Raw genomic sequence first — 15,975 nt, forward strand, 5'->3', positions numbered from 1 at the left:
TAACTTGTAGTATTTCAATGCCAAAATTTATTTTACTTAAATGCCTTGAGTCTGTGCTATTACTTGTAACCTGCCCAAATAATTTGACGAATGATTTAATAAAGCTTTTACGCTGTTGTTTAGAAAAAAAAAATTATTCCAAAATTTTCAAGTTAAATATTTGGGGCGTTACACCTTTAACCGGAGAGCGCTTTTCTTGGTCGAATATGCAGTCTCGTTCGTGCTGTAGGGTCCTTGATAGGGTCTTTGTCACCCCTAATTTATTGGACCTCATTCCCGATGTTAAGTGTGTGTTGTTTGCTCCCTCTATCTCGGATCATGGGCAGATCATCACTCAGTGGGGGGGGACGACTTTCAACCCACCAAGAGCTTTGCGTTTGAAAAATGGTGGCTTCAGAAGCCAGATTTTCTCTCGATTATTACTAATTCTTGGAACAAAACTGTTGATGAGCATTGGGCAGCGCTCCGGGTTCAAAATAAGCTTTCTTGTCTAGCTAAGGATATCAAAGCTTGACTTCATAGTCGTAAGGTGGAGAAATTTCAGCAAATGGCTGCATGGGAGCAAGAGATTTCTGCGTTGTATCAGTATATGTCTTCTCCTGACTCTCTTTCTGATTTGCAACTTCTCAGTCTCCAGGTCAGGTCCTTAGAATTAAATATGCTCTTGAAAAGCTGAAAGGTCAAAGAGGAAATTTGTTGGAAGCAAAGGTCTAGGGTGAAATGGCTTGCAGCTGATGATGGCAACACTAAATTTTTTCACTCATATGCTTCTCATCGTCATAGGAGGAAGGTTGTTCCTTCTATCTCCATTGAAGGTGTTTCTTATCTCAATCAACATGTTATTCCGGCAGTCTCGCTATACTTTAAGGACTTATATTCTGCTTCGTTAACTGCGGAGGGTGTCCTTGGCAATATCCTAGTTGGCTCTATTCAGCCTGAGCAAGCCAGATCTATGCAAAGGAGGTTCTCTGACGATGAGATTTTTACGACCCTTAAGGATCTGTCGGGTTGGAAAGCGCCTGGCATTGACGGGTTTCATGTCGACTTTTTTAGAATCTTTTGGGATTGTGTTAAATAAGACGTGGTGAGCATGTTTGATGAGTTTCATTGTAACTCCAGACTGCCTAATCATTTTCATGTTGCTATTATTTCGCGCATTCTGAAAGATGATGAGGCCATTGATATTTCTCGATTCCGACCAATCTCAGTTATGAGTGCTCTCTATCAGATGTTTGCCAAGGTTTTGGCGGATAGGTTGAAATTGGTGGCTAACCAGATTTTTTCAGACTCTCAGTTCGCCTTTATCTGTAATAAGAGGGTACAACACTCGTTCATCATGGCGTCTGAGGTTGTTCATTCCTTGCAGCATAGCGGTCAACCTTACTTTGTCCTTAAGTTAGACTTTCATAAAGCTTTCGACTCTATGCATTGGCCATTCTTATTTCAAATGTTAGCAAACTTCTGTATTGGTCGTCATTTTTCTGGTTGGGTGAGAGAGTTGGTCTCAAATGCCCAGGCCATGTTAAATATCAATAGCATTAGAGGAGACCGGTTCAAGCTGGGATGGGGTTTGCGACAAGGGTGCCCCCTATCGCCTTTGTTGTTCAATGCAGTTGCTGAGGGTCTTGTGGTCTTGCTTAAGCGGGTTGTTGTATCGGGTTTCATTGAACCTTTGCAGGTTTTCGACTTACCGAGTCATATTCTTACTTATGCTGATGATATAATCATTTTTTGTCATGCAAATGTTCAACAAATGCTTAGGTTCAAGCTTATTATTCAGTTCTTTCTCTCTCTATCCGAGCTTTCTCTAAATGAGACCAAATGCTCTATTACCATGTTCAATGTTAATGCCAATATGCTTGCAGCTGGAAAGAGAATTTTTAATTGCACTATTTCTGGCTTGCCTATTATGTACCTGAGCTTGCCGTTACAAGTGAAGCACCTCAATTCAGCTGCTTGGGCTCCGACGCTTCAAAAAGTGAAGCACAAATTGCTTTCGTGGTAGTCGTCTTATCTCTCCATTGCTGGCCGTCTAACCTTAGTTAGACATGTTCTTTCAACTATTCCAGAATTTTTCATGTCTATGTTTGTGATGCCTGTGGGAGTAGAGAAGCAGCTGACACGCTTGCTGACAGGTTTTCTATGGTCTGGGTGTCAACTCAAGGGTAAGCGTCATTTGATTGGTTGGCGTTCAGTGGTCTTACCTCGGCGTATGGCTGGTTTAGGCATTCCTGCGCCCAGACTGCGAAGCATTGTTCTTGTCGCCAAGCAATGTTGGTTGGCCCACCAACCAGATAACCCTTGTGCTAGTTTGCTTCTTGCTAAATATGGGGCTCTAGCTCTTATCCCGGTTTGTCTGGGAACCCGAGGTTTGGTTGTCTCGCACTTGCGTAAATCATGGTTGAGGGCTTTAGCCTGCTTTAGAGACCATTTTGAGGACTCCAGAAATTTTGGTCAGTGATTGCAGTGGGCTTTGACGCCAAGCGGAGAGTTTCTCACAAAAAAAGTCTATAGATTGTTGCTCCCGTCAGGGGCTGATTGGTTGCCCGAGGATGTGCTTTGGGCGAAGGGTCCTTCTCCCCGTTCTCAAGTCCTGGCTTGGTTAATTTTGCACGATAGGATCCAGACCCACAGTAATTTAAAGAAGTGGGGCATTCAGCTCCCGAGTTGGTGCGTGCTTTGTCAGGCTGCTGAAGAATCTACGTTTCACTTGTTTTGGTCTTGCCCAATATTTGTGGAAATCTTTAGCAGGACCTGGAGGCATCCGAAAGTATTTGTTAAGGAGGAGTCTTTTGCGCTAGATCTGATCTTGGGGTCGGTTTGTATTAGGCGCAGCAAGAGGTGGAGGTTCATCTGGCGGACATGGTTGCTTACTTCTTGGTGGTTTGTTTGGATGGCACGAAACGATGCTCATTTTCGTCATATTCCAGTTAACACTCACAACCTGGTGCATAAAATCTTGGTAGATGTTTATGCGATCTTGCGTATGCATCTTAGTGATCTTCCGCTCCCTCCTGCTGACGCTACCTTTCCTTTGCCGCAATCTGGGCAAGCGGCTTCGGCGTGAGCCCATTTTATATGTCTGATGTTCTTTTCTCTTGTGCTTTCTTTATTTGTTTTTAGCTTTTGCTCTTGTTCAGTTCATGGGTTCAACAGTTTGTTGATCTTCATGAGTGGTAATGTTGAATTACTTTCGTCTCTCTCTCTCTCTCTCTCTCTCTCTCTCTCTAAAATGTCTTAATTTTATTGTGAAATAATTTTTGAAAATTTTTATTTCCTTCATTTTTTATATATTTCTCAAACGCCAATTTATATATGCTATCATTTTCTTCACAATTTTTTCAACCATATAAGCCATCTTTTTCTTCATTTTTTGTACTTTAAATACTTCTTCAATAAAAGATTTTCGAGTTATTCTGATTTTGTTTTTATATTTCTATATTTTGAATTTGTAATAAAGATCAATTTTTTAAAAAGAATTAATCGATGTAAATTCAATTTGATTCGATTCAGACTGATTTTATGAACCTTTTTCTGAAAAACAATTTAATTCGTGAATCGTTCTTAGCAACTTTAGATTTTAACCGGTGCATTCATTTTTCTTTTCTAATCGATATCCCATCATCCATTGATGCCCTTTTATTGGTGAAAGTGCTTATTTGTAGGAGCGAGATCTTGTTCTCCTATCAGAAAAAGGAGTGAGATCAATTTTAAAATTGTTACCATATGAATTTGCTTGTCCGTGTAACAATTGGTTTTTTTTGTTGTTCCCCTTATGCCAGGCATGAAGCAAAGCTCATCCAAATTATTGTTAAGAGTATCATAAAGGCATTGGATAGACCTTTGTTTGATGTGGCTGAGTTCCCTATTGGACTGGATAAACTTTTGGAAGATATGATTAACAAGTTAGATGTTGAAGTTAATGATGTTCGGATGGTTGGAATCTGCGGCATGGGCGGAATAGGAAAGACTACCCTCGCAAAGGCCATCTTTAACGAGATCTCTTCTGAATTTCAAGTGCCCATCTTCATCTCCAATATCAAGGACAAAGAAATCACCTCTCCACAAAAGCAGCTCTTGGATGCCATTTCTGGTAACGACACCCAAGTATATGATAGTGATGATGGCATTAGGAAGACCAAACAACGAATTAAATCCAAAACCGTGCTTCTTATTCTTGATGATATTAATGATAAGGTCCAGCTTGGTGCATTAGCTGGTTCCAAAGACTGGTTTCATAACCAAAGCAGGATTGTGATTACAACAAGAGACAGACGCTTGCTTATACTTATACTCCCATGAAGCCGGCAGTTAATCTCATCCCTTCTCACTTATACTCTAACCTTCACTGTGCACACCCCCGATCCTAGATCCAACACGAACAAGTTGATTTAAGATGAATAATATTAGGACACTACAACAAACAAGTTAAAAATGCTTTGGGGAAAAACATATCATCGGACCTCTACATTTTTTTGTTTGATAGGGGAGTTGGGGTTAAGCCTGACTCCTATCAGTTATACATCCATTTCATTGGGATTCAAACTTGCAACATCCCAACACAATGTGATGTGCACTACGGGAGCCCCTGCTAGTACATTTATATTTCATTAGATAAAAAGAAACATCCCAACACAATGTGATGTGCACTAGGTGCTCCTACGGGACATGCTGAGCCCCTGCAAGTACATTTATAAAAGGCTAGGCTACTAAAAATTTTCAATTTATTTTGATATTTAAGCTTATTTTGATAAAAAAACTCATACATTCTACCTTTCAAGTGCTTATTCTGTCAAGTTAAATCAATACAAAAGCTCATACATTCTAAGAAAATTTCTTATATGAGCCGACTGTTTGCCTTAATTGAGAAAATTTCTAGGCTACTAAAATTTCTTTTTGGAAGCTGTCAGTTTATTGCCCACTACATTGGGGGGATACCACATCATTTTTCTTCTTGAGAAAAATAAATATTCTAGGCTGAGAAATTAATGCTCCAACTATACACTGACAAGTTGAAGTTGGCAAGGGGCCAATTTCATTATGACAGGGTCAAACTTTGGCTTGAGTCCCTAACAATATAGTTGGAGCATCAATTTCTCAGCCTAAAATATTTTTTTTTTCAAGAAGGAAAATGATATTGTGGTAGACCTTGAAAGAGTTATCTATGCTTCCAAATAATAAAGAAAATCCCCTGCTCACTTTCTTTGCAAATCCCTTAACACAAACGGACAGCTTTATTGTGCTTGGACTGAGTCAATAAAACTTATGACGTGACGGGTTCAAACGGATTTGGAAACGGTTTAGAGAGAGGGAAGCATAAATGTTGACTAAAATAATGATGCAATTAAGAGGCTTACGACTAGAGATGGGCAACAAAATGACCCAACTCACTAATGGATCGGGCCTGCCGAGCTGTTAGCAATGAAAAATAAATGCATGATTATTGCACTTGGACTGAGTCCCTTACTATCTTCGTTGTGACGTGTACTTAGCTTTTGAATTAAGTATGAGGTACCAAGTGTTAAGACATAGAGAGAGAAAAGCGGTGCCTAACAGAGGAAGGTTCTTTGGATTGTGTAGGAACCATAGTGACAAAAGTTTTTATAGGCAATTTCTCGTTTTCCAAAAACTCGCGAGAAATTGAATTTTTTTTTTATAAATCTCACGTTTTTTTGGCAAAATCTTGGCAATAAAAAATAAATTAAAAAATATAAAAATGATTTTTTTTTATAAAAAACATTAATAAAATTTATTAATATCACATTTAAATCACGATAAATAGCCATCGCGATATTTATGTTTTTTTAATAAAATCTCATGAATTTTGAAAATCTTGCAAGAAATTGCCATTTTAAACTTTCAGGTAATTTCTTGAGATATTATTGCGAGATTTTCATAAATCTCACGATATTTGTCACTATGGTAGGAACATACCATAGTAACAAACGTTTTTATCGACAATTTTTTGTTTTTCAAAAACTCATGAGAAATTGAAAAAAATCCATAAATCTGGTGTTTTTTGGCAAAATCTTGGCAATAAAAAGTTAATTGGAAAATATAAAAATTATTTTTTATAAGAAAATATTAATAAAAATTATTTAAAAATAAAAATACTCAATTTTTTCGTGAAAAGTAGCTATTTAAAACATAAATATCGTGTTTAAATTGCGGTATTTATGTTTTTTTCATAAATCTTGCGAAATTTTAAAAATCTCACGAGAAATTGCAGTGTACTGACAGCTCTTACCAACCACGCCGATCCCCTCTTGGTTATTACAGATAACACTTGACCCAAGCCATGAGACCACCACCTAACGGGCAAGTTTGACAAAATCAAAGACAGTTGCTAACCTTAATCATAAATTGTTGGGGACCCTGTCATAAATATATTGTTCTCTTCCCAACTTCAACTTGTCAGCGTATAGTTGGAGCATTAATTTTTCAGCCTAAAATAATTTTTTTTCAAGATGGAAAATGATGTGATAGACCCCCACACCCCCGACCTTTTATTATAAATAGGGACAAATGTACGTTAGATCCAAAAACAAGGAGTACATCTCGGACATACTCTTGAGAACAAAGCCAATCCGGAGGTTTGTTCCTCCATAACAGACTTCTCCTCCTGCCTAGACTCAGGCGAAGGAGAGATCCTAACTCCACTGAAGGGAAATCATGAAGAATATGTAACTTTGGGAGCTAGCGCTCTACTCACCCCTGGAAAACGGGGACTACCAGTTGACCTTTCTCTGCATCCATTCCTCACCTTCTGCATTCACCACCATCGTCGTTTCTACTGTGGCACTCGTTTCTACTGTGGCACTCTTTTCTCTGATATTAACAATTAGAAGACGAAACTCCCAAAGGATGGCCTCTCAAGATGGCAAAGCAAAGGATTCTTCATCTTCTGCATCCTCAACATCGTCACCAAAAGATGGTGCAACGGAGTTCGATGTGTTTCTCAATTTTAGAGGGAAAGACACCCGCAAAAGTTTCACTGGTCATCTCTATCAAGCCTTAAAAGACAAGGGCGTTAGCACCTTCATCGATGATGAGAAGTTGGAGAAGGGTCAGAGGATCGATGAATTATTTGGGTACATCGATAGATCCAAAATCTTCGTGCCCATCTTCTCAAAGCGCTACGCCGATTCAAAGTGGTGCTTGAAGGAGATAGCCAAGGCCATAGACTGCAGGAAGATGATTATAATTCCCGTGTTCTTTGATGTAGAGCCAACGGTGGTTAAGGATCAAAGTGGGCCATTTAAATCATCATTCAAACGCCACGAAAAAAATGAGAAGTTGGGTCAAGGGGAGGTGCAAAAGTGGAGGGAGGCGTTGAGAGTAACAGGGGAAGTTTCCGGTTACAATCTGAGGACTGACACAGATTGGTATTCTCTCTTTCTCTCTCTCTAAAATGTCGTAATTTTTTGTGAATTAATTTTTGAAAATTTTTATTTCCTTCATTTTTATATATTTCTCAAACGCCAATAATTTATATATGCTATCATTTTTTTCACAGTTTTTTCATCCATATAAGCCATCTTTTTCTTCGTTTTTTGTACTTTAAATACTTCTTCAATAAAAGATTTTTGAGTTATTCTGATTTTGTTTTTATCTTTCTATATTTTGAATTTGTAATAAAGATCAATTTTTTAAAAAGAATTAATCGAAGTAAATTCAATTTGGTTTGATTCAGACTGATTTTATGAACCTTTTTTCTGAAAAACGATTTAACTCGTGAATTGTAATTCTTAACAGTGTTGTTAGAGGCGAGCGTCTCATTACTTGAAGTGTAGCCTCGTACGCTCAAGGAACTGGGGCGTTGTAGGGAGGCGTTTGCAGGCTCGAAGCGCACGCTTCACATGGGTGAAGCGCGCGTCTCGCGTCGGGGCGTGCTTCACTTTTAAGGCATATGCGCCCAAACCCCTATCGATCAAAACCTTGTCGCTCAGCGATCAAGAACTATCGAAACCTAAAACCTATGGAATCCTATGGCCGGACGATCTTCCTTCAGGTATGGGAGTCGTCTTTCTCTGTGATTGAGGGTTTTGAGGAAGGTGGTAAAGATATTAGGTGGATATAGGGGAAGGTAAGAGAAATTTGAAAAAGATGGTTCGCAGGCCACTAGGTTTGATAAGGATGATGATAGTATGGTGATGGAGAAGCAATAGTGGGCAGAGAGGGTGCAGCGAGAAACTTGGAAAAAGGGGTTGCTCTCTCTCTCTCTCTCTCTCTCTCTCTCTCTCTCTCTCTCTCTGACGGGTGTCTCCGGTAATGGTGGTGCATGGAGGAAGTCTGCGTGAGCCTCCGACAGTGGATCTCTCTTCGGCGAGGGACAATCTCTCCCAAAGGTCTCTCTCCGGCGATGGTGGCTTCGGTCGGAAGAGAGATAGAACAGCGGGCAGACCATTCTTTCATTTTCTTGCGCTCTCCCTCATTACTGTTAAACTTTTCTTTGTATTGTTGGGCATCCCTCGCCCGATCGCTTTCCCAAGTGGGATGTAAGTGGGTTGGATCCAAATTAGATATCAGATCCAACAGAAGCTACTTCCAGCAAATATAATACTTAAAATATGCACATTCTACATGTGAGTCCTTACTCGGATCCGAGTAGGATGTGTCAATATCAGATACAAATTCGGATCTGATATTTCTTCTGAAAGGCCATACTTGGATAAGATTCAAATTCAATATGATTTCATGATTATAGAGATAACTTTATCTTGCACTATGAGTCTAACTTAATTGTGGTTTACATGTGCATGCATATAAGAAAATAAATAATATGAGTTAATTATATTAAAGTAGTATTTATTTTATACTCTCGTTTGTCGTTTATTAGTGGTTTTTATTTAAATTTTTCATTATTTTTATTAATATTATATATTTTATTATTTTGATCATGAACTTAAGCTTCAACGGCTTGGTTCTTAACAACTTTAGTTTTTAACTGGTGCATTAGTTATTCTTTTCTAATAGATATCCCATCATCCATTGATGCCTTTTATTGGTGAAAGTGCTTATTTGTAGTAGCGAGATCTTGTTCTCCTATAAGAAAAAAGGAGTGAGATCAATTTTAAAATTGTTACCATATGAATTTGCTTGTCCGTGTAACAATTGTTTTTTTTTGTTGTTCCCCTTATGCCAGGCATGAAGCAAAGCTTATCCAAATTATTGTTAAGGGTATCATAAAGGCATTGGATAGACCTTTGTTAGATGTGGCTAAGTTTCCTATTGGGCTGGATAAACCTTTGGAAGATATGATTAACAAGTTAGATCTTGAAGCTAATGATGTTCGGATGGTTGGAATCTGCGGCATGGGCGGAATAGGAAAGACGACCCTCGCAAAGGCCATCTTTAACGAGCTGATCTCTTCTGAATTTCAAGTGCGCATCTTCATCTCCGATATCAAGGACAAAAAAGAAATCACATCTCCCCAACAGCAGCTCTTGGATGCCATTTCTGGTAACAACGACACCAAAGTATATGGTATTGATGATGGCATTAGGAAGATCAAAGAAGGAATTAAATGCAAAATCGTGCTTCTTATTCTTGATGATATTAATGATGCGAAGCAGCTTGGTGCATTAGCTGGTTCCAAAGACTGGTTTCGTAACCAAAGCAGGATTGTGATTACAACAAGAGACAGAGGCTTGCTCCGTGCCTCGGGAGTGAATGAGATATATAATCTGGAAGAGCTGGATTCTGAGCAGTCACTTCAACTTTTCAGCTGTCATGCATTTGGGAGCAAAGAACCTATGGAAGAATATGCACAACTTTCTCAACAAGTTGTATCGGTTGCTGGTGGACTGCCCTTGGTACTTGAAGTATATGGGTCACAATTTTTTGATTTAAGAACTCCACAAAAATGGAAGATCATGTTGGAAAAATTAATGAACACCAAAGTAAAGGGAGTACATGAAAGGTTGAAGGTAAGCTTTGATGAACTGGATGAAGGAGAGAAGGCGATACTTTTGGACATTGCGTGTTTCTCTATCAGGCACTTTAATAAAGAATATGCGATGCACATGTGGCGAGATTGTAAAAAATATTACCCAGACATAGCACTTGGTGTCTTAGCACACAGGTCTCTTATTAAGTTCGATGACGAGGGTCAGTTTGAAATGCACGATCAAATTCGAGATATGGGTAGGCAGATTGTTAAGGATGAGTGCCCTGAAGATCAGCGCAAGCTAAGCCGACTGTGGGAGGAAAGCGATATATGTGAAGCATTGGAATATCCTGAAGTAAGATCTCACTTCTTGAATCTATTGCCTGATTTAGGTTTTGTCCATCTCTGCATCATCCAATTAAGCCCCAAATTTAGGATGTCAAAACTCAATGAATCGACTTTGTAATTTTGTCACCAATGTGTCGAGACTTGAGTCAAATTTGAACCAATTTGATCTCATTATAGTGCTCTAAAGGGTTGGGGCAACTGACCTTAGTGGTGAGCTGAATCAATTTATCTGACTAGGTAAAGTTGGTTCTAGTTCTTCATGTGAACCATAGTTAAGTGTTCTAGTCGAATCAATTTATCTGACCAAAGGAAAACATGAGGTGTTCCATCATTTTTTTCCTTTTCGTACTGCTTTTTTAAGTTCAGAAAAGTGTGTTAAATAATGTTGATTAAATTTTGGATCGCAAGAGATTCGAGCATATATATATATATATATATATATATATATATATATATATATATATATATATATATATAGAGAGAGAGAGAGAGAGAGAGAGAGAGAGAGAGAGAGAGTTGGGTCAGATTATAACTCGCCTCAAATTAAATTTTGTTTGCCATGCCATGTTGGTCTCTCTCTTTCTCATAGGGAACAAGGAATGTTGAAGGCATTGTCTTTCCCCAGCACTATCCATGGGACGACAAAAAGAGATGTTTTACCACGGAGTCTTTTAAAGAAATGTCTGAACTTAGACTTCTTCATGTGAGTGACGCCACATTTGAAGGTGAATATGAGCACTTGCCGAAGCAAATCAAATGGTTGCAATGGAAATATTGTCCGCTGGAGTCACTGCCATGCAATTTTCATCTTGAGAAAACTGTTGTCATCGAATTATCTGGCCGCAATATAACCAAAGTCTGGAACCAACAAGGATGTGGGCTCAAGGTAAGCAAGCGCTGGGTGCTTTTCTTTTTTGTTCATTCTATCAAATAAGTATCCCAATATTTTGAAAATATCATGATTCTGTGTCGTGACATTTTAAAAAGCAAATACCATACTAAAAGTGTGATAGTCTCAAAACGCCAAGTTTTATTTTTTATTTTTTAGCATAATCACAATTCTCATGATCAGGAAAATATGAATGAGGGAAAATCTTGTTATATTTTGAAAAAACACATTTTTCTCAGGAGCATCTCAAGAAGTATTGGTTGTGTTAATATAGAAAATATATTAACTAAAATATAAAGATAAATAATATAAAAACTAGGCAAAAGTGTTTCAATAATGTTAACATTTTGTTAAAACACATTATTTTTATAACAGGTGATATTTTGAAAATATTGCATTTGTTCTGGTGCAAGTTAATTTTGATCCGGAATATCACAATCTATCGCCATATTTTTCAAAAATTTGGTGATAATTGTGAATATGGTTGTGACATTAATGAGATAGAATAAAATTATTATAATTTGTATTATTATTTATAGTCCTATTTTTTTTATAGATATTTATGTAATTTTATATATGCTGATGTATTATGGAGTTTTTTCTTAAAAAACAAAAATCTTTTTAGTTCATTGCAAGATTATCCTAGCTTGGGTTTTCTTGAGAGCGAGATTGGTCACACTACTTTTACTTTTGATGGACACTCTTCTTACAAAAGATTAATTATTTGCAGGTCTTTGACAAATTGAGAGTCCTTGATCTGAATTGGTGCTCCAATCTCACCATTACTCCTGATTTTACTAGCATGCCGCGGCTAGAGAAATTGATATTTGATGAATGTCGTGAATTGACCAAGGTTCATGAATCTATTGGGCATCTCAAGAGTTTGGCATGCTTGAGTATGAGAGGCTGCGCGAAACTAGAGGAACTACCTGCCAGTGTTTGTCAGTTGAGTTCTCTTGAAAGACTTGACCTTGCGCACTGCTATGCTTTTTCAACTTTGCCAGAACAGTTGGGGGATCTGAAATCACTACATGGCTCACTTGTGGCTTTGCCCGATTCAATCGGCAATTTAGAGAATCTAAAGTTTCTTCATTTAGACGGAACAGCCATTCAAGAGGTGCCTGAATCCATTGGGTCCTTGAAAAGCCTTAAAATATTATCCTTGTCTGCGTGCAGGAAACTCACCGTTACTCCTGATTTTACTAACATGCCAAAGCTAGAAAAATTGATATTGGATGGATGTTATGAATTGACCAAGGTTCATGAATCTATTGGGCATCTCAAGAGTTTGGCATGCTTGAGTATGAGAAGATGCGAGAAACTAGAGGAGCTACCTGCCAGTGTTTGTCAGTTGAGTTCTCTTGAAACACTTGACCTTACGGAGTGCTCTGCTTTTTCAACTTTGCCAAAACAGTTGGGGGATCTGAAATCACTACATGGCTCACTTGTGGCTTTGCCCGATTCAATCGGCAATTTAGAGAATCTAAAGTTTCTTCATTTAGACGGAACAGCCATTCAAGAGGGGCCTGAATCCATTGGGTCCTTGAAAAGCCTTAAAATATTATCCTTGTCTGCGTGCAGGAAACTCACCGTTACTCCTGATTTTACTAACATGCCAAAGCTAGAAAAATTGATATTGGATGGATGTTGTGAATTGACCAAGGTTCATGAATCTATTGGGCATCTCAAGAGTTTGGCATGCTTGAGTATGAGAAGATGCGAGAAACTAGAGGAGCTACCTGCCAGTGTTTGTCAGTTGAGTTCTCTTGAAACACTTGACCTTACGGAGTGCTCTGCTTTTTCAACTTTGCCAAAACAGTTGGGGGATCTGAAATCACTACATGGCTCACTTGTGGCTTTGCCCGATTCAATCGGCAATTTAGAGAATCTAAAGTTTCTTCATTTAGACGGAACAGCCATTCAAGAGGTGCCTGAATCCATCGGGTACTTGAAAAATCTTGAAGTATTGACCATAACTTGCGATCCTGAGCTGACTGTAGCGCCTTCTATGGATTTCATCTTAGATGTTTCAAACTTGAAGAAGTTACGTACATTGGAATTAGAGGGCTGCAAGAAGCTTGTTGGCCTTCAAAGTTTGGATTGCTTGAAAGAATTGGTTCTCAAAGGATGTAGTAGCCTTCAATCTCTCCGAGAACTTCCCCTTTCTCTAGTCGAACTTTGGGCATCGGATTGTCTTGATTTAAATATGATAGATGTTTCAAACTTGAAGGAGATGTATAGATTGGATTTAGAGGGCTGCAAGAACCTTGTCCATGTTCATGGCCTTGAAAGTTTGGATTGCTTGGAAGAATTGATTCTCAAAGGATGTAGCAGCCTTCAATCTCTCCCTAAACTTCCCCCTTCCCTAGTCGACCTTTGGGCATCAGATTGTCTTGATTTAAATACGATAGATGTTTCAAACTTGAAGAAGATGTTGATATTGGATTTAAAGGGCTGCAAGAATCTTGTTGATGTTCATGGCCTTGAAAGTTTGGATAGATTGGAAGAATTAATTCTCACAAGATGTAGCAGCCTTCAATCTCTTCCTGAACTTCCCCCTTCTCTAGTCAAACTTAAGGCATCGGATTGCGCTGCTTTGAAAACCATCCGCGATCTTTCAAGATCGAAACAGCTTGAATCATTGGATTTAAGGGGCTGCGAGAAGCTTGTTGATATAGGTGGCCTTGAAAGCTTGAATTACCTGGAAGAATTGTATCTGACAGGATGTAGTCAACTTTCTGATTCTTTAAGGAATAGAATTATGGTAAGGTCTTTTCCTTTGTTTGGAGAAATGCATTTGTATTTGTTTTCACTCGAAACTTCACTTTTGTGTTGAAGCTTAAAACTAATAATTGATTTCACAATCGGTTTCTGAACTGAATAGTTTTTCAAAATGATTTTGAAAGTTGGCTTGAACTAAATCGGATCCAATACTTTTGAATCGGTTTTTGATCTTTTAAAAAAATATTTAAAAAAAACATAAGCAATCAAAAAATAAAATAAATTGACTAAGAAAAGAATGAAACACATAAAGGAATCATTTTTTCAATAAATCGGTAAGTGTCGTTTCCGATTTGTATCACCGTGATCCATGTCAATTATATTTTGTTTTAACAACTTCGGTTCTATAATATATGAATGGTTTGCCATAGATTTGTTTATTGACTCATGCTCACATCTCTGCTCAGGAGCCCGACTTTAAAAGTCTGTATAAGTTTTCTATTTCTGGAAGTCTGATGAGTGTTGAGGGATCCGGCAATGCACGACTCTCTTTTCCCCTCCCCAAACCATTCGGCTATCGATATCTAGAGGAGTTAGATCCTTCCAGTCTAGTCTTGGAAATGAGAGGGCGCTTTGAAGAACTGAAGGGGATGGTTGTCCACGTTGAAGAGATGGTAGATGGTCATTTGGTCTCTAAATGCACTAATCAACCTCACTCTTTGTGCGGGAATCTGGCTCAGGTTCATACGCCTTTCTACGTGAGTCTACCTGACAAGGTTCTACTTGAAGGGAATGATGAGAAACGAACTAATGGCCACAGGATGATTCATGTGTCAATCGATCGGGGCCTCCTGTTGAGAGGAGATCTTTGTTATGGGTATGTTGATCCTCCTAAATATGATGCACCAGCGGATTCAGGTTCTCCTTTTACCACGTGTTATTGTGCGCTCCAACTTGAATTCATCGAGAGTTGGGAGGATGAATATACAAGTGAGGAGGATACAAGTGAGGAGGATGAGAGTATACAAGTGAGGAAGAGGAGGAGGTATAGTTAAACTAGTGGGGCCATCTTCGTCTGCATCGAAAATGCTTTTAGGATAGTTCAATTTCCATCAGTAGAGGATAGTGTTAATGCGGCGTCATGAAGTAGGGTCTTTTCATGACAAGCCATGCTGCTTTTGAAATGTGGTGGTAGGTCCATAGGCTCAGTATGATATGAAGGGAATAAAATAGAGAATACTTGTAAAACAAGACAAATTTTTATTTTGAAGAGTGAGTGAAAAGAGATTATTTGAAGCAACTCCAACTCTTGCAATAATTTGCTTTTTCCTTGACAAGTAGCAAGCCATGTCATGAAAATGAATGTCATATCCCTTCTTCAAAAGATGCCTCACACTGAGCAAATTATTTTTTAAACCAGGAACGAAATAAATTTCAGACATTTTCTTCATTTTTTCTGATTTTGTTTTGAACTCCATTTCACCAACACCACTAATTTTGTAAGTCTTTCCATCTCCTACTTTAACTTCACCACAATTAGATTCAAACAACTTAGAAAATAAATTTTTGTTACCTGTCATATGTTTGCTAGCACCACTGTCTATGTACCAGACATCATCAAGACCTCCACCATGAGACACAAGCAACAAAGTGTCATGATTTTGCTCTTGGTTTTTGTTTTCATACACCAAACGAGTATCATGCCTTTCTTTCTCCTTGTACCATCATTCACTTGCCATATGACCAGGTTTGTGGCAATTATAGCATTCAAAATAGCTACGGCCTCTTCCTCTTTGATTTCCACGACCTCTTCCTCTTTGCGAGCTTTTGAAATTTTGATTTTGATTCAAGTCATTCTCCTTGCTTGAATAATCGCCTCTTCCACGAGCATATGAGGCTCTTCCTCTAAAGCTTTCACTTCTTCCACGACTACGTCCTCGGCCTCTTTGATTTTTGAAATTCTCCTTCTCATTTAGAGACAATTTCGACTGAGTGCTTGATCCAAAACTACTTCTTTCTTCTTTTTTATTAGCCTTTCTTCATGAGCTTGCAACGAGCCCGTAAGTTCATCAATGGTCATGGAATTCAAGTCCTTTGATTCTTCAATGGCTACCACAATGTAGTCAAA

At 38.4% G+C, this 15,975-nt stretch overlaps 1 protein-coding gene across 1 annotated transcript; it reads left to right on the forward strand.

Annotated features, from left to right (window-relative positions):
• The first annotated feature begins 6,513 nt into the window (after window positions 1–6,513).
• Window positions 6,514–15,147, forward strand: LOC149832187 (uncharacterized). The gene is made up of 5 exons (XM_090014352.1): window positions 6,514–7,385; window positions 9,146–10,244; window positions 10,827–11,123; window positions 11,857–13,890; window positions 14,315–15,147. Exons 1-5 carry the CDS (start codon window positions 6,865–6,867, stop codon window positions 14,900–14,902), a joined length of 4,539 nt encoding a protein of 1,512 aa, XP_089870478.1. The 5' UTR covers window positions 6,514–6,864; the 3' UTR covers window positions 14,903–15,147.
• The last annotated feature ends 828 nt before the right edge of the window (window positions 15,148–15,975 follow it).

This window comes from Nuphar pumila, chromosome 7 (genome assembly GCF_984573655.1).
Source record: "Nuphar pumila chromosome 7, dmNupPumi1.hap1.1, whole genome shotgun sequence".
NCBI classification, from domain to species: Eukaryota; Viridiplantae; Streptophyta; class Magnoliopsida; order Nymphaeales; family Nymphaeaceae; genus Nuphar; species Nuphar pumila.

What these genes read in the sequence shown, in the direction of transcription:
- LOC149832187 (XM_090014352.1), top strand. Translation starts at nt 6,865, where the DNA reads ATGGCCTCTCAAGATGGCAAAGCAAAGGATTCTTCATCTTCTGCATCC. An exon ending in CTGAGGACTGACACAGATTG is followed by an intron (nt 7,386 to 9,145) that starts GTATTCTCTCTT and finishes CCCTTATGCCAG; the next exon opens with GCATGAAGCAAAGCTTATCC. An exon ending in AAGCATTGGAATATCCTGAA is followed by an intron (nt 10,245 to 10,826) that starts GTAAGATCTCAC and finishes TCTTTCTCATAG; the next exon opens with GGAACAAGGAATGTTGAAGG.